Genomic DNA, 21,167 nt, shown 5'->3' on the forward strand with positions numbered 1-21,167 from the left:
AGTCTTACACACTGCTTTTGGATAATTTTATGCTTTAATGCACTCCTGGTGCAAAAATTCAAGCAGTTCAGTTTGATTTGAAGGCTTGTGATCATCCATCTTCCACTTGATTACATTCCAGAGGTTTTCAATTTGGTAAAATCAAAGAATCTCACCATTTTTAAGGGCACTCATTTTTTTCCAGAGCTGTACATGAACATTATCTATTCTTCTACTCCTTACATTTTAAAAAATGCCTCAATACTCCTATGGATTGATTTAGGGTGTCAGTGTGTCTTTGCTATCATAACGACCGGAAAAGTACAGTTTTTAACCTCAAGGTGACGTAACTCAGATCTTCGTTCGAACAGGACTAAAATTACTGGTCGTTCAGCTAAAAAGTGTAGGTAATGTCTGAGAAAAACATGTACATGGTAGTTCTGGACGGGAATAAAATAGCAGAGGAACCCCTTATAAAAGAGAAAACTGTGTTTGAGTGGCTACAAAACTTAACCTGATTTAAGCTGGGGACTAAAACTGGTGAGAACACTCACTGATGCTCACTAAAAGAGAATTTTTACTCTATTCTTTTCCTCTACTCACATTTAATCCTTTCCTCTCTCTATAAGCCTCATCTTGGTGCCCTAATATGAAATAATAGGCGAGATTAGAGTTGAGGAGCTGTGTTTTATTGGATGTGAAAGATGTAATTTCCTGTTGCTTATGCTTGGCTGTAATGACTCTCCCTTGTAAACCAGGACAGAGCCTTCAGGGATAAATTAAACATTATGGGCAGACGGGGCTGAAGAAAGTGTGTAAAGAGAGGAAAATAATACAATATGAGCAGAGTGAACGAGTGAGAATGATAGAGAGAGAGGGAAGAGAGAATGGAAAAGTGTGTGTTAAACCACAGAAATTAATCAAATAAATAAAATCAGGGAGGAAAGATAACATAGATAGGATGCAGGCATTAAAGTGAAACACGTCTCTCATCCAGACTCACCTGATCTGGAGATGGTTTGTGATTAGTCTGGTCTGAATGCGAGGAGGCCTTCAGATGGTCATCCTCGTAATTATCGGCCATTAGCTTCATCCTGTTCTGCGTCTGAAAAAAATAAAAAGCACAGATGGTTAAAGGTGTATACAATCAGTAAATTTCACATTTGATTTGTAAATCAAGGGATCAGAGTCTGGAGGAAGAGTGGAGAGACACACAGTCCAAACTGCTCGAGGTCTAGTGTGAAGTTTCCACCAATCAGTGATGGTTTGGAGAGACATGTCTGTCATCTGCTGGTGTTGATCCACTGTGTTTTATTATCAAGTCTAAAGTCAGTGCAGTTTTGTTTTTCCCACAAAATCTTACAGCACTTCATATCTTAGAGCTTCCCTCTGCTACTGACAACTTTTACAGAGATTTTATTTTCCAGCAGGACTTGGCACAGTGCTATACAGCTATTTTCTGAGATAATAAGTTTTGGGTTTTTATTGGGTATAAGCCATTATCATCAACAATAATACTAATAAAAAAAACGCTTAAAATAAATAGTATATATATAGTATTTGGATTTTGAACTGAATTACTAAAACAGAGTAACTTTTCAATGATAATCTAACTTTTGTACATATTTATAATTATTATCATTGCATATATTATCGTGTATATTTATTTTTGTGGTACTTGCAGTGTAGTTTACAAGATGCAGATTTCATTTTCCAGCACGACTTGGCACATTGCCACACTGACAAAAGTACCAATTATTCTAATATAATATATTATATTCTTATATTTTTTTGGGACAGCATATTGTTTGTAAAAAACGAATAAAACAAAACTGACAGATCTACATCTGACTCAGTGTCTTCTAGGCCTCTGAATCCCTGCAGAGTCATACAGCATGTATTAAACCCCTCAGTGTTGATTTATGATAAGGATTTGGTGAAGAATAAAGTTGATGTGGATCCAGCATCAATCGTCTTATTTTATAAGGGTCTAGACCTCACTCTGTTGACAGTGGAAAATATAACAGCATTGATTCAATTACCACAACTACAAAAGCCTGTTCCTGACTGAAGACCCCCGAGCAGCTGGGGCTGTTTTAGCAGAGCGAGGAAAGATCACTGATGTCATTCGAGCTGCTTATGAAAGTTTCTACATAATTCAATCACTCAGGTGTAAATAAAGTCATTCAGAGTGGCTGGAGGTGAAATGGTGCATGGCTGACTTCATTACAGAGCTGCGGATTGGATCCAGGGGTCACGGTCTTGAATAGAGGAGCCTCATTTACTATCAAAAACAACCCGTTTAATATGTGGTGATGATCATTATAAAATACTGTTTGTTTATAAGGACTACTTAAGGGGACTAAAGGTCTTTTATTTTAAAGCTGAAATATTTTAATACACATACATGCACAAAATCACATTAAGAATAGTCAATAAATTAGTGCTTTCTAAGATAAGATAATGATTAGGTACAGCGCCACTACTATTTTCTACTACATTACTACATTTACACAAAATTCTTCATAGGGAAGTTTATAATTACCATTTAACACTTCGTAAATGTAAATGTAAATTAACCACAATTGCAAGTCATTTGATGAAATGTCTCCCACAATAAGATGAGCAATAAGTAAGGAACTGACAGACCACATAAAGCTTTGGTACTGGTCCACATTTTGCTGTGTTGGATCTCTTCGTTTCAGAGATCCAAGAAATCCCTCACCGGCTAGAGGCAACCTGATGATCACACTCATTTTTACAGAGCTGAATTTCATAAAGATGGTTCTGCTCTCGATGCAAAACAGCCCATCAAGCATAATGCACAGTTCTTCAGTTCTTAAAACTGAAATGAATAAAAAGCTGGGATGAGCAAAGTTGTGAAATGTATTTCTCCTATTTATCACTCTGTAGGTAAAAGTACAGATAATAGTGTTTAAAATACTTCTGTAGAAGTTGAAGCATCAACTCAAGCAAAACTACTAAAAATATAAAAGTAAAAGTAATTTAAGGGGAAAAGAAATGTGATTAACGACAAAAGCTTAGGCCGTGCCACTTATAGTGCTCTAACCATTAAATCGAGGCATTAATAACTTAAAAAGTGCACAAGAAGCTTATTAAAAAACACGGTTTACATCCTATAACGCTAGCTCCAGCTCCATTCGCTGCCATATTTGGATTGATAATGTAATAGACATACAGTACAGGCCAAAAGTTTGGACACACATTCTCTTTTTCAATGCCTTTTCTTTATTTTCATGACTATTTACATTGTAGATTCTCACTGAAGCATCAAAACTATGAATGAACACATGTGGAGTTTTATGTTCTTAACAAAAAATGAGCTGAACCTCCACAGTCACCGGACCTGAACCCAATCCAGATTTGAGGTTTGGAGTGAGCTGGAGCACAGAGTGAAGAAGGCAAAGGGGCAACAAGTGCTAATAAACACCTCTGGGAACTCCTTCCTTCCTTCAAGACTGTTGGAAAACTTTTCATTTCAGGTGGCCTCCTCTTGAAGCTCATTGAGAGAATAATGCCAAGAGTGTGTCATCAAAGCAGTAATCAGAGCAAAGGGTGGCTCTATTTTGAAGAAACTATAATGATTTTTTTTTAGTTATTTCACCTTTTGGTTAAAAATCTACAATGTAAATAGTCATGAAAATAAAGAAACGCATTGAAAAAAGAGAAGGTGTGTCCAAACTGCCTCCTGGTGCTGGCTGCCACACAATGCGGAGTCTATGGACAACAGTGGAAAAAACGATCGAGTTATCGATGCAGATTATGCCCAGTGTCATCCAGTCTGAGGAGTGTTTGGACAAACTGTTAACTTTTCTGGATCACTGAAAGCTGTGGGAGAACAGAGGTGTGCTTTTCATCAAAGGTAAGTAGTTTTTATCATGTTTTACTACAGCAAAAGTCCATTTTACACAGGAACTCTCCTTTAATGCTGCAAAGGAGGAATAACTCCATGTTAATACTGTATATGAAGGCCTATGGACTCAGAATGGGATATAACTACAGGATTTAAGCTCCAATACTTCTGTATTTATTCAGTGTGCGCTACATTTGCCTCCGCCTCCAAAAGTCCTCCCTCTTTGGAACTGAAGAACCGAGGAGCAGAAGAGGAACGAGCAGCAGATGGGTTCGTGTCCGACCCCCTCTAAGAAGCTTCAGATGCAGCGTTTAGAGAGGCTGTTTACACTGGAGTGACAGTGACGCAGGGTTTGTGTACATTTCAGACATCCTCCGACTATTCCCTCTAGATGAAGTTCATATGAGTCAGGTTTGTAGCTCTGCCAAGACGAGGGCATGCATGCAGACGCTCACAGACACCACACTAAGAGAGTGCATGATTTACATTGGCAAGCCAACCATCACCCCTGCCTCTCTGGCGCAAAGACGTGATCAAGAAATGACATGAATCAATGAGACGTTAAAGGCCAATGAAAGCCAGGCCACGCCCTTCCCCCTCCAGCCTCTCCACAGGGCTCAACTCCCGCTCAACTCCACCCACAATGTGATGGTTGGGCTCCCTCTGTTTAGTTTTCTCGCCCTTTTCCCTTCTAACTTGCCCATCATTCCATTTTCTTCTCGGTGTTCCTGTAAAGAGGCTGGTTTTGATGCTGGTTTTGAAGCCCAGGGTCAAATATGCAGGCCTTCCACTCATCTCCACCATCCATAAGGTCAGAGTTATTTTACTGAAGCTGGCCTGAGTGAGAGCGAGAGGCCCAGATGTGGACAAACCGTCTGCAGAGCAGAAAGCAGAGAGCAGGAACGGGCTGGAGGAAGGCGGATGGAAGGGGTAATTGGGCCCCAGGTAGGGGAGGGGTTGGGGCCAATTGGAGGAAATAAAAGTTTGGAGACCTGCCAGTCAGACTTTCCTCAGTGGCACGGGCACAGTGGAGACAAGAGCAATCATGCTGAAGGCCAATTGTGTCCAGAGGTTAGACGAGAGCACAAATGTTCTCAACTGGGTGGAAAAGAAGAGGGAGAAGAAGAAGAAGAAGTGAAGAGACGAAGAGACACAACTAAATCAGCTTTTTTAAGCTGCTCAGTGCGTTTTTTTTACACCTGTAGTTGTAAGTAAGTTTCTATGGTCTGGATCAGTTGATGAGTTTGTTTGCTTGGAGCTTGATTTTCTCTTTCTGTATGGTTTAGTTTCACACAGGCTTATAAACCTAAAAATGCCTCAAATAAGCACTAACAAACCACGCAAGCATGCCGTTTTATTTGAGTGGTCAGAAATGTTTGGCGTGGGAGCAAGAAAGTAAATATAGTGAGAAGATTCTGTATTCCAGCGCATATATCTGTGCGCACGGTGTTTTTAATAGGATGTGCATTGCAGATGAACACATAGTAAATGAAGTCGTACAGCTGCGAGCAGTGAATGCAGCACATACCGAGCTTTTAGTGTGTAAAGAGCATGACCATGGAGCAGCAGAGACAGTGTTTGTCCATAGCTGTGGTAATTAGCGATATCTGTCTAACATATCATATAAAACTGAGAATTAACATCAGTTTAGCTCAAATAAAAGGAGTTTATTTGATAGCTCGGTCATATTGAGACCAGATCACATTCTCACCCCAAGCAAATCGCTACAGAGTTCATCTAAAAATTTTAATTTTCCCAAAAATTGTCAGTGCCCCTATATATATCCGGTGTGCATTACGTATGAATTTTGCCAGTCAGGGATTAAGGAGCAGTGCTAAGTGCTAGTCCTTTTGCCGTTCAGAGGTATATGAGAATATATGAGAGTGTAGCTTGCTGCTTTCCCTGGCTAGCACTTCTGGAGCAGCATTAGCTATGTGGGATGAACCTCTAGCCGATATCGCCCTAACTTACCCAGCTGTAGTGGAAATCTCTAAATCTAAGCTAACTGTTAAAAAAAAGGAAGCGCCTCGCTCACTCAAATATATAGTTTTCAGGAGAGAAGTCTGTGTAGATTAACATACAGTGCTCGTTTGACTTTAAAAGAAAATGTTTTTTTTTTTAAGAATTACAATTTTGCTTACTTAGCTTAGCTTTATTAGAAAATAAACATGGAAAACATGGCGATGACACCCCTGTTCCTTACTAGTGTCACTTAATGCGCCTCACAATATGGTTTGTCTGGCGGGACTCAACTGAACCACAAAACAAAAGGTTGTCAGGCGTCACTTTTACAAAGGAAGATGCTGAAGAGAACTTTTCCCATGTATTCACACTCTCGGCAGCTCTTACGGACTCTTGCGTGAGCTGCAAACTCCCACGTGCAGGCCAACGCTTGTCCTCTGTCTGTTAACAAGACACTTAGCCACAGATCAAATGAAACCCGAACGGCTACTCCCCAGCGGCGCTCTCTGACACCCTGCACTCAGCAGCTTCACACCACGTCTCAGACACAGCCACTTTCCCCCACATACTGCAGAAAACAGCTGCACACAAGAGACTCGCAGACCAGGGGTCCGTACTGGAATACTGAGTCTACATACAGCAGATCTGAACTCCCGCCTTTCAGAGCTGCTGTGTTAAAGCCTCTCTGCTGAAACGAGAGAGAGAGAGAGAGAGAGAGAGAGAGAGAGAACGAGTAGGCTTCAGGAGGCCAGAAATAGAAGGAGGGAGAGTAGCGAGTCTGTGAAAGACTGCAGCAGCCTCCAGAGCACACGCCGCCTTCCCAGCATGAACACACATCATTCATTTCCTCTTTCAGGGAGGAGAAAAAAAAAAAGCACACATGCACACTTAAAATAAACACGGAAAATAAACAGTTTGCCTTCAAGCTGCAAGATTACAGCGCCTGGGGGACATGCAACACCTGCACAGGACTTCCAACAGCTCCCACCACTCCAGAGAGAGAGAGAGAGAGAGAGAGAGAGAGAGAGAGAGAGAGAGAGAGAGAGATGGGGAAAGTGTGAGATAGAGGAAAAATGTGAGAAAGAAACTTGTAGAGAGAGAGAGAGAGAGAGAGAGAGATGGAAGGGACAATTGGCAGGAGTGGCATAAAGTTATCCAAAAGCAGTGTGTAAGACTGGTGGAGGAGAACATGATGCCAAGATGCATAAAAAAACTGTGATTAAAAAACAGGGTTATTCCACCAAATATTGATTTCTAAACTCTTAAAACTTTATGAATATGAAAATGTTATCTTTGCATTATTTGAGGTCTGAAAGCTCTGCACCTTTTTTGTTATTTTAGACATTTCTCATTTTCTACAAATAAATGCTCTAAATGACAATATTTTTATTTTGAATGTGTGTGTGTGTTTGTTATACTGAAAAGCAATAGCAAACAATCTGGCACAGCACAGCATCCTACTAAAGAGTTCTGTCAGCTGTGAAGAACTGTTGAACACATGCACACTATCCAAGACGTAATCCTAAGACTGCCATAAATACTACAATACACCACTACAATGCATCTCAGAGGATTCACCACAAGATTTAAATCACTGGTGAGGCTCATAAACTGAAAGGCCAGGTCGTGGTTTACTAAATATAAACTGGGGGTTCTGGGACGAAGCCTTTCGGTGAGCTGGGAAGAGAAGATAACAGTAACAGGTAAAAGGTAATAGTAGTAGGTATATGTTTAAGTAAAATGAACATTGTTGTTTTATTCTAAGAGCTACGGACAACATTTTTCCCAAATTCCAAATAAAAATATTGTCATTTAGAGCATTTATTTGCAGAAAATGAGAAATGGCTGAAACAAACAAAAAAAAAAAAATCAATATTTGGTGGAATAACCCTAGTTTTAATCACAGTTTTCATGCATCTTGGCATCATGTTCTCCTCCTCCACCAGTCTTACACACTGCTTTTGGATAACTTTATGCTGCTTTACTCCTGGTGCAAAAAATTCAAGCAGTTCAGTTTGGTGGTTTGATGGCTTGTGATCATTCATCTTCGTCTTGATTATAGGTTCTCAATTTCAATTTGGTAAAATCAAAAAAACTTTAAGTGTTCTCTTTTTTTTTCCCAAAGAGCTATAAATATTTCCATCTCTGCTGTGCTAGTGGGGCTGGTAAACCCAGCTATGGTAAACCCAGCAACCTTGCTGACGCTCACTGATTACCTGTTCAGCCAAATAATAGCCAGCTTGCTTGTTTCCATGGCTGCAGCTGTTGTCTATATCTATATTCTATATTTATTACTACTGATTGTAGTGTGATGAAGTAAATGCGATAAAGAAAGTGATATCCTAATAAAATGAAAAGTGAGAGAGTTCAAACACTCTGAAAGAAATAATTTGACATATTTGCATGGCTCAGTCTCAGCAAGGCTCAGAGCATAGACACCATATGGAGTTATGGGTTACCATTGGTTACCATCTATTATACAGCTATCATTAGCGTTTATGTGACCTACAGGTAACTTTCACAGAGGAGCCTCTTTACTCCAGAGCCGGAGCCAGTTCCCCTCGAGCAGCAATAATACAGAAATTACTTTCAAATGGATCTGCTGCTGAACTCTCCACAAACTGTCTGCTTCATTTCCGTGTTTTGAAAACAGGTGAGGGCTGTTACGCTGATGCCACTCAGAGAGCTGGAGAGTTGGAGAGCTCCCCACGCAGGGGGGAAGTGGAGGAGGGAGCCCCGGGTTTCAGAACCGGGTGAAGGAGAGAGAGGTTATGGCGGAGAGACAAATTGCTACTAATGTCCATATGTGCCCTTTGACTGCGGCCAATGATCCAGCCTATGACATCATGCTCCCCGCATTAGAGTACGCCACTAAATCTCTGTGACTTATTTTGGCAGAGCGGCCGTGCTTCACACGCTCTACAGCGAAGCACGAGCCAGGAACTGGAACAGGAACTGTGTAAGAGTGTGTGTGTGCTGGAGTATGGTTGCTACAGAGAGGCACAGCGGCGGTGGTATGTGTATGTGTGAACAAGAGAGCAAAAGAACGAGAGAGAGAGAGAAAGAGAGCGAGAGAACGAGCTGAGAAACCAGATCTCCTGAAAGTTCAGAAGGTTCAGCTGGACTCTTGCTTTCAGCTTTCAGAGGAGCTGCTCCCAGGTGGCCATACAGTGAAATGAAACAAAGCACGTATGAGCTATAAACCAGAGAAAAGAGAGAGAGAGAGAAAGAGAGAGAGAGAGAGTAAGGTTAAAAAGAGAAGAAGTTTGCAAGGAATTTAAGGAATCAAGTTTGCATGGAGGAGATGAGAAGAATGGGTTCACCAATTAAAGAACACAGTGTGATAGGAAGAGATGAATAGTAGGGAGGGAGGGAGAGGAAGAGAAAGAGAGAGAAAGAGAGAGGGAGAGAGAGAGATATGAAGGAGAATAAGGTTAAAAAGATAAGAAGGTTGCGAAAGGGTTGACCAATTGAAGAACAGAGTTGAATAAAAAAAGAGAACAGTAGGGAGGGAGGGAGAGAGAGAGAGAGAGAGAGAGAGAGAGAGAGAAAGAGAGAGAGAGATGAAGGAGAATAATGTTAAAAAGAGAAGAAGTTTGAAGTTTTGAAGAACAGAGTGAGATGGGAAGAAAAGAATAATAGGGAGAGAGAGAGAAAAGAGAGAGAAAGAAAGAACAGAGCAACAGAAAAAAAGAGGTATTAGAGAAGAAGGGAAGACACAAATAAAAGGGAAAATAGAAGGGGTAGAGTAATGATCATGAAAAACAGTATAGATGGATAAAAGAAGGACTGGTAAAAAAAGCGGCGAGAGTGCGCAGTTGTAGCGCAGAAAATGGGCCAAAGAGTCTAAAAACGGCAAGAGTGTTCAGTTGTAGCGTGGAAAATGGGTTAAAGAGTCTAAAAGCGGAGAGAATGTGCAGTTGTAGTGCGGAAAACAGGCCAAAGAGTCTAAAAGTGGTGAGAGTGTACAGTTGTAGCTCAGAAAATGGGCCAAAGAGCCTAAAAGTGGTGAGAGTGTACAGTTGTAGCTCAGAAAATGGGACAAAGAGCCTAAAAGTGGTGAGAGTGTACAGTTGTAGCGCAGAAAACAGGCCAAAGTGTCTAAAACCGGAGAGAGAGAGTACAGTTGTAGAGCAGAAAAAGGGTCAAAGAGTCTAAAAGTGGGGAGAGTGTACAGTTGTAGCTCAGAAAATGGGACAAAGAGCCTAAAAGTGGTGAGAGTGTACAGTTGTAGCTCAGAAAATGGGACAAAGAGCCTAAAAGCGGCGAGAGTATACAGTTGTAGCATGGAAAACGGGTCAAAGAGTCTAAAAGTGGCGAGAGTGTACAGTTGTAGTGCAGAAAACGGGCCAAATGAGTCTAAAAGTGGCGAGGTGCGCCATCCCCCCATCTAAAAGTGGCGAGAGTGTACAGTTGTAGTGCAGAGAACAGGCCAAAGAGTCTAAAAGCGGAGAGGGTGCACAGTTGTAGCACAGAAAATGGGCCAAAGAGCCTAAAAGCGGCAAGGTGCGCAGTTGTAGTGCCGAAAACGAGCCAAATAGTCTAAAAGCGGCGAGTGTACAGTTGCAGCACCTAAAAAAACTGGCCAAAGAGTCTTAAAGCAGCAAGAGTGCTCAGTTGTAGCACAGAAAACGGGCCAAAGAGTCTAAAACACTACAAATGTAATCAGTAACCGTGAATAAAGGAGTATAATATTAAAAGACATTATGATACGAAACATAACTTAAAAATCTTAGTTTACACAACACTTTCAAAGAAAGATAAAGATAGTAAAGAGGTAAATGTATTATTATAAATGGTATATTTCATTATTTGTATACGTGACTGCACATATATTTCTCCCTCTGGCCCCCAACAAGAAAAGTTTGGACTCTTTATGTTTCTAAACGTTCACCTTCTCTCTCAGCGTACCTCAGCCTCTTGTTTATGTTCTCTCTCTGTTCTGATAGTAATTGGCAGGAATGCTGACCTCAGGTCTCTGCTTTCCGTCCCCGACTGGAGAACTCATTTGTTCGCTTAATCTAATCATTCCTGCAATTATTTCACTTCTCCTGCATTATCATTTTCTCCTACTCGCCCCTTCCCCCGAAAAACGCTGACGTGACGTCCAGAGAATGGGAGCTAATTGAAAATGTGCTGACTCATGATTAGCAGCTGTCGCACTTAATTCCCGGTGATATCAAAAGCCTTTTGTTAATCTCGTAATTGGGGTCACAGGAGTAGGAACAACTTAATGAGAGCCTTTCTTATACATGGAGAGAAGTCTGACCTCTCCACAGCACCTCCTGACCCTCCGAGAGTTCATGACCTCATTCTAGATTCGCTCCTTTTCCCTCTTGTACTCGTCTTTTTTTTTTCCATTGACTTGCATATATAAAGGAGCTCCCTCCAAATACTGATGGAAATCATAGCTAATAAAAGCCACACTCTTGTCCATTTCCTTTAAAAAAGGAATTTGCTGAAAAGAACAATTTATTTTATGCATATGTTGTAATAAATGGACATTTGACACTGTAATAACAAAAGAACAAATTTGCAATTAGTATATTTATTTATTTTAAGATGTCTCAATTATAAAAATCTGATTTGATAATTTGTGTTTAGAAACTTTATGCTGCCACAGAATCCTTCCTCACTCAACTTTTACTGCATCTTTAACCTGTCATTTCTTAAAGGACAATTAAAGATGATATTTTCTGTAGGAACTCAGAACATGATAAGGATGTATCATCAGATATTAAGGAAACATGCTGAATTTAAGCACTGGAAGCTCTTGTCAGCTGAGCTTCAGACAGTATTTTATTATTAGAACTGCGTGGTACATAACGGTAATCTGTACAGGTGGTAGCCTTTGATCTTGCCCACTGCCATTCATTCCACCATCCCATTTCCACACTCAGGGTTGCCAGGTATTGACAGCAGCACACAAACACTGGGAAATGTGTAAGCTGGCTATTTTTCAGTTGGACAGGTAATCACTGAGCTTCAGTAAGGTTTTCTAACCATAACTGGGTAATTTATCACCACCACTAGCCACTAGTCACAATGATTTTTTGTTTGAACAATATATTGTCCTAGTAGTTATTGTGATAAGGAACACACGCTACTAATATCTTTATATAATATTTTAATAATACATGTACTCTCTTTTAAGGTGCAGTAAGCTCAAATTAAAAAAGAAATTAAGACACTGTAAATGAAATATGAAAATATATATGTTTAGCTCTCCCTGCTAAGAAAATCACAATAGACAATATCACAATAGGGAATATGTTAGTAAATATGTTGAGGTCATGTGCATATATTGTACAATACGTTGATGAAGAAATCTGCATTTTGCCATCTTTTCTAAATATATTCAATAATATATATTTCAATGAACCAAAAGCAATTATTTAAAAATACTTATGACTGCATGTTTAAACTAATCCTACTAATCCTATTTATATATATAAAAAACAGCATTTCTAAGATTTAAAGTCAGAACAATGATGTACAGTTGAGTTTTATAGGGGTCTTCAGATGCTGTGTTACTGTGGGATACTAATAACCATGAAGAATAACACTCATCTGGTTTTAGATTCGACCATATCAAAACAGAAACATAACCACCAGCCCATGCGGGCAACATGATCTGCATTAAATAACAAAAAGAGCTCTTTATTTAGTGCTGGATGAGCATGTTTAGCTCTGTTTTTTTTTTTTGCAGATGTTCTTGTGTTTCTCCGTCAGAAACCTTTAATGCAGAATTTTGCAAGCTGGGACTGATTTTCTTGGTATTAAGGTATAACGTTATAAACACAGCTATTAAAGCATATTAATGCATTATTAATGTATATAACATCATAATGCATAATAATGGTTATGATGGGTTTTACATTTTTATAAATACTTATGGCTTTGTTTATAATGCCTTATAAATGCATTATAATGTGTTGTTAGTATGTTTATAGAGTCCTATCGAGATGACATTCATAGAATGTGTTACCATTACTAAATAACGAACCAATCATGAATCAAGACTTATATTAAATAATATAAAAGCTAACACTAATCTATAGTGTACTATAATTAACCATTGTACCCTCTAAGTAAAGTTATAGATTATGGTTTATCATGGGAATATAGTATAAAGCGTATTAATAGCTTATGATCCATTATAATCACAATTCATAATGCATAATGAACATGGCTATAATGTCTTATACATGGTTATAAATATTTATAGCTATGTTTATAATGCCTTATCAACGCATTATAAGGTGTTATAAGTTTGTTTGTGTACTCTAATAGATATGACATTCCTAGAAAGAGTACTGAAACCTCGTATAGCGTTTATATTCACTACAGTTGCTATTTAGCATTAATATGATCAGTGTTGGGCACGTTACTTTGAAAAAATAATTAGTTATAGTTACTCGTTACTTCTCCAAAAAAGTAACTGAGTTACTAACGGAGTTACTCCACTATAAAAGTAATTATTTACCAGTAAAAGTAACTTTCGCGTTACTTTTTATTATTCGCCCGTCAAAAAAAAAGGAAATCAATTATGCATTTACTATTATTATTAGAAAAATAACAAACGAAAATAAACCCAAAATGTTGACAAAAATATAATCTAACGAATTTCAAAAAAATAAAACGAAATTCTTCACACAACCAAAGAAAATTACTTAAACTTGTAATACTGAAAAAAGCGGAAAAACGCGTCTGGGGATGAAATTAAACAAACCAAGCCACACTCAAAAGAAATATGTATATATAAAACAAAATAATAGACAAAAACAACAATTTAATGCCCGTTAAAATGGTATTAATATAACAGCTTCACCAAAAGGGAATAGAGCTTAGATCGGGCCCAAAAAACCGACCCGACCCAGTCCGAGCCCGTGCACGTTCTGCCCAATTCCTACCAAAACCGAACCATAAACTGTCATTATGAGCCCGACCCGATCCGCCCCATAAACTGTCTGTTTTCGGGCTGATTGAATGAGCGAAATATAATCAGAATTATGTTAATTAACACTGAAACATAGAAGCATAGAACTATTATTTAATTTAAATGATTTTTAAGAACAGCTACACACAGTGCTGCAGGTCAAACGCGGAGGCGTTCACGTGCGCCCAGAGCTACGTGATTCCATTTTTCATTTTTATTATAGTTTAATTTTATTTTGTTTTTATTTTTTCTGTTCAGTAAGTTTTTGGGTGGGCTTGCTAGCGCGAGCGCTTTACACAAGAACTAAAGGACCACGAGGTGCCGCGCGCTCGGCACAACAACTCCCGCTGTACAACAGCGCTTATAAATAAATTAAACACAAAAATGAGGATATTCTATCAGTAATTTCAGTTCGTTTTAGTTAGTTTTATAAACACAAAATACAGTTCGAGATAGTTATGTTTTTTCCTTTTAATTACCGTTTTTATTAGATTCAGTTAACACAAATGTTTTTTCACTTTCAGTTTTCGCTATTTCGTTTGCTTTAGTGAACAATAATAATTGGTTACTTATCACACCAGAGCTTTATATAAAATAAAAATAGGAGCCTGATTTCGGGTCGGTCCTCAGGTCAGGTGGGATTCGGGCAGAGAATCTAAGCTCTAAAAGAGAAAGCAGCAGCACCACAAAAACCGGAGCAGCTAAAAAGAGCTTAACGTCCTTAATTCGGAACTTGGGCTCTCCACGGCAATCACTGAATTAATTAGAGCACGCAAATCGTCACAATTGTGCCTCACTTCACCACGCCAACCCACAGGCACAGCGACCAGAAGCTCAAGTTCACCGGACAGAGGAGGGGTTAACCAGGGCAAAGCCAGTAAAAAAAAAGCGGCTAAAGTAACGTGCAGTAACGGGGTGTCGGAAATGGTAACGGCGTTATAGTTACAGTCAGAGTAATTAGTTAGATTACTCGTTACTGAAAAAAGTAACGGCGTTAGTTTTAACGCCGTTACTCCCAACACTGAATATGATTAAATATTGCCTGGGCCTCATGATGTTTTCACAGGCGTCTCCCACTCTCTTCATACCTGGCTGTGGATTTGAGTGTTTGAGGGTTATAATGGACCACCGCAGGAGTTAAGGTATGAATGGTGTGTTTATCCTGCTTTAGTAAATGAGTGAGGGAGTGGGTGTATTAGGGGAAGGTGTGCAGAGCAGCTCTGGGAATGTGTCTGGAAAAGTCATTTTATTAATTTCCTGCTGTTAAATGCAGGAGTAGCACTTTAACGTGTCTTAACTATGGTGTACTGTATTGTTCGCACTATAAGGCGCATTTAAAATACTTTAATTTTGTCAAAAATCATCAGTGCACTGAAGTACAGCTTTATACAGGAGTTTCTGATTAGTCCTGAAGCAGTATTAGCATTAGCCGCTAAGTGCTAGCCATTCAGCCATTCAGAGGTGAGTATTATCGGCCTGTAGTTTGCTTCTAACCTCAGCTAGCACTGCTGGAGCAGCATTAGCATTAGCCACTAAGCGTGCCAGCCATTTGCCCTTACAGATGAAACAAGCTACTTGGGAAAAACAGCTAGTTTATATCATCCTGGTTTAGAACTAGAACACTCTGAGCTCCTCAGTGTAGCGCTGTCTGGCGGCAGTTAGGAGGTGTTAGTGGTTAGCCACCAATGCTAATGCTAATGCTAATGCTCCAGCCTTAGTGGAAATCTGGACATTCAAGTTTAGACCACTTCAGTTACTGAATCCGTTTCTCTAATTTTGCTATTTATATGTTTATGTTTGAGTAAAATGAACATTGTTGTTTTATTCTATAAACTACAGACAACATTTCTCCCAAATTCCAAACAGAAATATTGACATTTAGAGCATTTATTTGCAGAAAATGAGAAATGGCTGTAATAACAAAAAAGATACAGAGCTTTCAGACCTCAAATAATGCAAAAAAAAAAGTTCATATTAATAAAGTTTTAAGAGTTCAGAAATCAATATTTGGTGAAATAACCCTGGTTTTTAATCACAGTTTTCATGCATCTTGGCATCATGTTCTCCTCCACCAGTCTTACACACTGCTTTTGGATAACTTTTCAAGCAGTTCAGTTTGGTGGTTTGATGGCTTGTGATCATCCATCTTCCTCTTGATTATATTCGAGGTTTTCAATTTGGTAAAATCAAAGAAACTCAATTTTTAAGTGGTCTATTATTTTTTCAGAGCTGTATATTTTATATAAAATACTCTTTATATATATCTATACTAGTCTTTAAATTATCAGGTTTTCCAGATTACACAAAATGAATGGGAACCCTGAAATTGAATTTCACATTGCCACAACATATTCTGTCAAACTTTCTGAATAAATTGTGTTTCTGCATGAATTTGACCAAAAATGTGATCAAATCTTCACTCAAATCCTTAAATTAGATAGAGAGAAGTGAATTAAACCAATAAAACACATTTATTTGATAGAAAAAGTATGTGAACTTCTAGGAGAACAAGTTTATTTAAAGGAATAATAGAATTCAGGTGTTTCAATCAGGAAAATGGCAAACATCCTTCAGGAACATAAACTAAAGTATTCACTATCAAAGTCTGATCTTTACCACACAGGTTTATGGACGTGAGCCATGCCTCCAACAAAAGTGATTCCTGAGAGCCTCTGAGAAAGTTAATGAAGTTCAGTCGGCTGGAAAAGATTATAAAATCATTTCTGAAGAATCTGGCCTCCAGCAAGCCACTGTGAGGCAGATGATGCACAAATGGAGGAAATTTAAAACCAAGGTTGATCATCTAACAAAAAAGACAGAAATTTGCTTAAATTTACTTTAAATATGTAGTTTATGCCAGAAGCCTAAAGCAAGAATGTTCTGTGAATACATGAATCCAGTAATAATCTGGTCGTTTAGCAAAAATCCAACAGCATAATCTTATTGTAGCTGTGAAGCTTGGGGGTGGTAGCATCATGGTTTGGTTTGGATTAGCTTTGCTTTGCTACCTTGTGAAGGTTTACAATATTAATTAACCTTTAAGTACTGAATTATATGGCAAATTTTAGAGTTTAAAAGTAAACTGAAGCGTAACCATAAGTGGGTCATGCAACAAGACAATGACCATAAAAACACAAATATGTCTACAAAAATAGTTAAAGCAGAAGAAATGCAGCTTCATCCAGATCAGTTTCTCTGATTTTGCTATTTATAGGTTTATGTTTGAGTAAAATGAACATTGTTGTTTTATTCTATAAACTAAAGACAAAATTTCTCCCAAATTCCAAATAAAAACATTGTAATTTAGAGCATTTATTTGCAGAAAATGAGAAATGGTTGAAATAACAAAAAAGATGCAGAGCTTTCAGACCTCAAATAATGCAAAGAAAACAAGTTCATATTCATAAAGTTTTAAGAGTTTAGAAATCAATATTTGGTGGAATAATCCTGGTTTTTAATCTTTTTTTTATGCATCTTGGCATCATATTCTCCTCCACCAGTCTTACACACTGCTTTTGGATAACTTTATGCTGCTTTACTCCTGGTGCAAAAATTCAAGCAGTTCAGTTTGGTGGTTTGATGGCTTGTGATCATCCATCTTCCTCTTGATTATATTCCAGAGGGTTTCAATTTGGTAAAATCAAAGAAACTCATCATTTTTAATTGGTCTCTTGTTTTTTTCAGAGCTGTATGTGTTGCAGAACAGAGAATTAATTGAGGCAATGAGTTTAAGTCATTGCTGTTCAAGGCAAATCCATTACTAAAGCAAAGGTTCCATTTTTTTTATGTTCAAAATATTATAGCTATGCAGCAGAATGGCAAAGGATGTTTGTATGCACGACCTACGATGGAAAACCTTTAATCTCAACTAATAATATGATCAAAAAAAGGAAATTATATGTGAATACATGCAGTTTATAAAAGGATCTAATAGAATTATTGTATGAGAGTAAATGCTTTAGAGATTTCTGTCCTTGAAAACAACTTCTCTGAAAGTTCTTTGTAAAACAGCACAGAAACCCATAAATGTATTTCTGACATCCTGAACATCATCCTTTTTTCAATGCATTTTCATGCTGATGTGTTTTGACCTTTGGGGCTTTATATCAATGGTTTTTAACTCCAGTCTGACGATCCACAGCATTCTTTATCCCACACAGACTTAATACAGCTCATAGAGGACTTGATATCATATTTTTCGCACTATAAGACACACTTAAATTCTTTAATTTTCCCCCCCAAAAAACGTCAGTGCTCCTGATAATCCAGTGCGCCTTATGTATGAATTCTATCAGTCAGGTATTAAGGAGCAGTAAAGCCACTCCGCTGGAGTACAGAGTTATATGGGGGAGTTTTCAGTGAAGTTTCTCCAGCACTAAGGCTGGAGCAGTATTAGCATTAGCCGCTAAATGCAGCACTAGCTCTTTCATCGCTCAGAGGTGAGTATATTGGATTTATTAGCGTATGTATGAAAATAGACCAGAACATAGACATTAACTGATAGTGCACCTTATAATACAGTGCACCTTATAGTCTGTAAAATACGTTAATTAGTTGATAGGCTGGGGTTTGACTGTGAGAAGGCTAGGAATAAGATTGAAACCACTGTTTTAGACAGCACAGTGCGTATAAAATGATCACTGCAAAAACAAATATCTTCCTTACAAATACAAAAACAAAAGTGGTATGTGAGTTGTAATAATGCAATAAAAACAATGTGAAAATTATGAAAAAAAAGTGTTTAGAAGAGCTTATTCTTTGCTATGTACACACTAAAATGGCTAAATTCTGCTTAAACTATAGGCTATACTGCCCTCACAGTTTCCAGTGTTACTGCTCTGTTTAGTTCAAATCTATAAGCTTTCAGAGACTGTGGGCAAATAGACCCCAAAAAATCCAATCAAATCTGACCCGCGCCCGAGCCAGAGCCTGATTTAAACCGCACATTATTTTAGTAAGTAGATCGCTAAAACTGAGCTTTCTAAAAACGTTTTCGGGCTGTTTGAATGAGCGAAATCTGTTCAGAATGATGTTAATTAACATTGCAGCACTGAAGAAATATAGACTTATTATTTATGAACAATGTTTAATAAAAACAGCTACACACAGTCAAGCTGCAAGTGAAATGTGGACATGAGCTGCATGATGATAACATTCTATTGTGATTATCACACCACAGCTTTATATAAAATAAAAATAAATAGCATTAAAACAGACGCCTACATCACAGATCATTTTCTTCAGCCCGTTAGGGTTAGGGTTAAGGCATAGGATCTAAACTCTAGCATAAAAACAGATAAAATGAGTGCAGTGTATGGATAGAAGGCTCTGCCTGTATCAATATTTAACGCTGAGTATAACTTACTGCAGGTGGAGAAAGATCTATGAAACTTAAACATGACTGATCTCTCCATTGTTTAGTGTGCATCCACCAAATAAACACAGAACAATCCGACAATCCGAAATGTGAGATGTGTTTCAACAAAGTCAGTGGAACCATGAATGTTTTGAACGTTGGTGAACGCTTGTGAGGAAAAAAACGTACAATAACTGCTTGAACTGCCTTTGTGAAAAAGACAAGATGACTCATAGAGGAACCTTCGTGTTTGCTCCAGTAAATAAACAAAGAACAAACTTGCGACTGTAGTGTTTGAAGAAATAATTGTATTATTATCCGATGTCCTGTATAATCAGCGGCTGAGTGGATCAGTGGAAAATCTACACCACAGTACAGGCCAAAAGTTTGGACACACCTTCTCTTTTTCAATTCGTTTTCTTTTTTATTTTCATGACTATTTACATTGTAGATTCTCACTGAAGCATCAAAACTATGAATGAACACATGTGGAGATTTATGTACTTAACAAAAAAAAAAAGAGCTGTCCTCCACAGTCACCGGACCTGAACCCAATCCAGATTTGAGGTTTAGGGTGAGCTGGAGCACAGAGTGAAGAAGGCAAAGGGCCAACAAGTGCTAATAAACACCTCTGGGAACTCCTTCCTTCAAGACTGTTGGAAAACTTTTAATTTCAGGTGACCACCTCTTGAAGAAGCTCATTGAGAGAATGATGCCAAGAGTGTGCAAAGCAGTAATCAGAGCAAAGGGCGGCTATTTTGAAGAAACTAGAATATAATTGTTTTTTTTTAGTTATTTCACAGTATAAAACTCCACATGTGTTCATTCATAGTTTTGATGCCTTCAGTGAGAATCTACAAAGTAAATAGTCATGAAACGTTGGACGCTCAGTAGACTCGCTTTGAGGTTCTCGATGTTCTGAAAACACACTAACAAACTCTCTTTTTCCTCTTTTTCCAAATGAAAAGCAAATTTTGTACGATTGAACCCGCGAGCCACGGCGACCCTCTACCCCTCGATCCCACAGAGCCCCCAGGGTCGGACTGACTGCTGCCGTACCAGCTTCAGCCTCGCCGCCAAACAGATCATGTAATGAATCGGGTACTTGTTGATGTTTTTGTTTTTCGTTTTGCCCCCTTTTTTCCGCTCATTTTCCTGGCTTTCTTTTTCCTCCTCTCCCTGTCATTGACTCCAGGGCCCTGAGCTCTAATTTGAGGGCTGTGATCAGTTTGGCCGCAGCTGGGCCGCGAGGCGCCTGCAGCCCGGCCCGTGCAACAAAACGCCTGCCTTTTCTACCCAATAAAAGGATGCTTTCAAACGTGGACAGCGGTTTCTCTCTCAGGAGCGCCATCGAGCGCACAAGCACACTTTTCCTTCTGCGTTTCCGCACTCATTTTCCCTCTACGCCATGCGGTAGCCTTGGCAGCCTCGGGCCGTTATAACATTTTATGTCGCCCGTGGGTTTCTATCGAGACAAAACTGCTTTCTTCCTCCAAGGGGTGCCCAAACCATGGCTCCACTGAAAACACCACGTCCAGCGGCCATCAACCTCCTGCCATCTCCGCCGAGTGCCCAGCGTCAAATGTGTGCCCACTGGGTCAGAACACTGCAATAACAACGCCAAAGCAGCCCAGACCTAAAGTCTAAAACAGGACGACAGATCATTTAGAAAAGCAGAAGGGCCCAAATTCACTCGTTCTGAAGAAACCAAATGACCAAACTCCCGTCCAGATCGTGTGGGAAGCAGCGCTGCTGCTCAATCTGAGGTTAGATAGCTGCAACCAGACATTTAAACATTTTAACATTGTCTCAGGGGACCTGTAAACTGCAAACAGTAATTGGTCTGAATCATTCGTGCTCATTTCCTTACCAAGCGGATGGGAACGCTGCAGGACTGGCCATTAGATACAACATTAGAAATAGAAAATACAGGGTCCAAAGCCTCAACCTTGAAAAAGCTATGAACAAACGTTCATGAGCTGTTCTTAGTGAAGAGGGGGAAAGAGGGAAGGCAACAAGGCTCCACTTTTCCTCCACGGTTAAGTGATGTACCATCC

General features: G+C 39.0%; 1 protein-coding gene across 12 annotated transcripts in view; it reads right to left on the reverse strand.

Annotated features, from left to right (window-relative positions):
- The window catches only part of erc1b (ELKS/RAB6-interacting/CAST family member 1b), a 385,708-nt gene that overhangs the window by 74,060 nt on the left and 290,481 nt on the right, over positions 1 to 21,167 (reverse strand). For all 12 annotated transcript variants that reach the window (XM_049475044.1, XM_049475045.1, XM_049475043.1 and 9 more), the window contains one exon: positions 983 to 1,084. In XM_049475044.1, coding sequence (XP_049331001.1) covers positions 983 to 1,084 — 102 coding nt within the window. The remainder of the gene's footprint in view (positions 1 to 982; positions 1,085 to 21,167) is intronic.

This window comes from Astyanax mexicanus, chromosome 2 (assembly GCF_023375975.1).
Source record: "Astyanax mexicanus isolate ESR-SI-001 chromosome 2, AstMex3_surface, whole genome shotgun sequence".
NCBI classification, from domain to species: Eukaryota; Metazoa; Chordata; class Actinopteri; order Characiformes; family Acestrorhamphidae; genus Astyanax; species Astyanax mexicanus.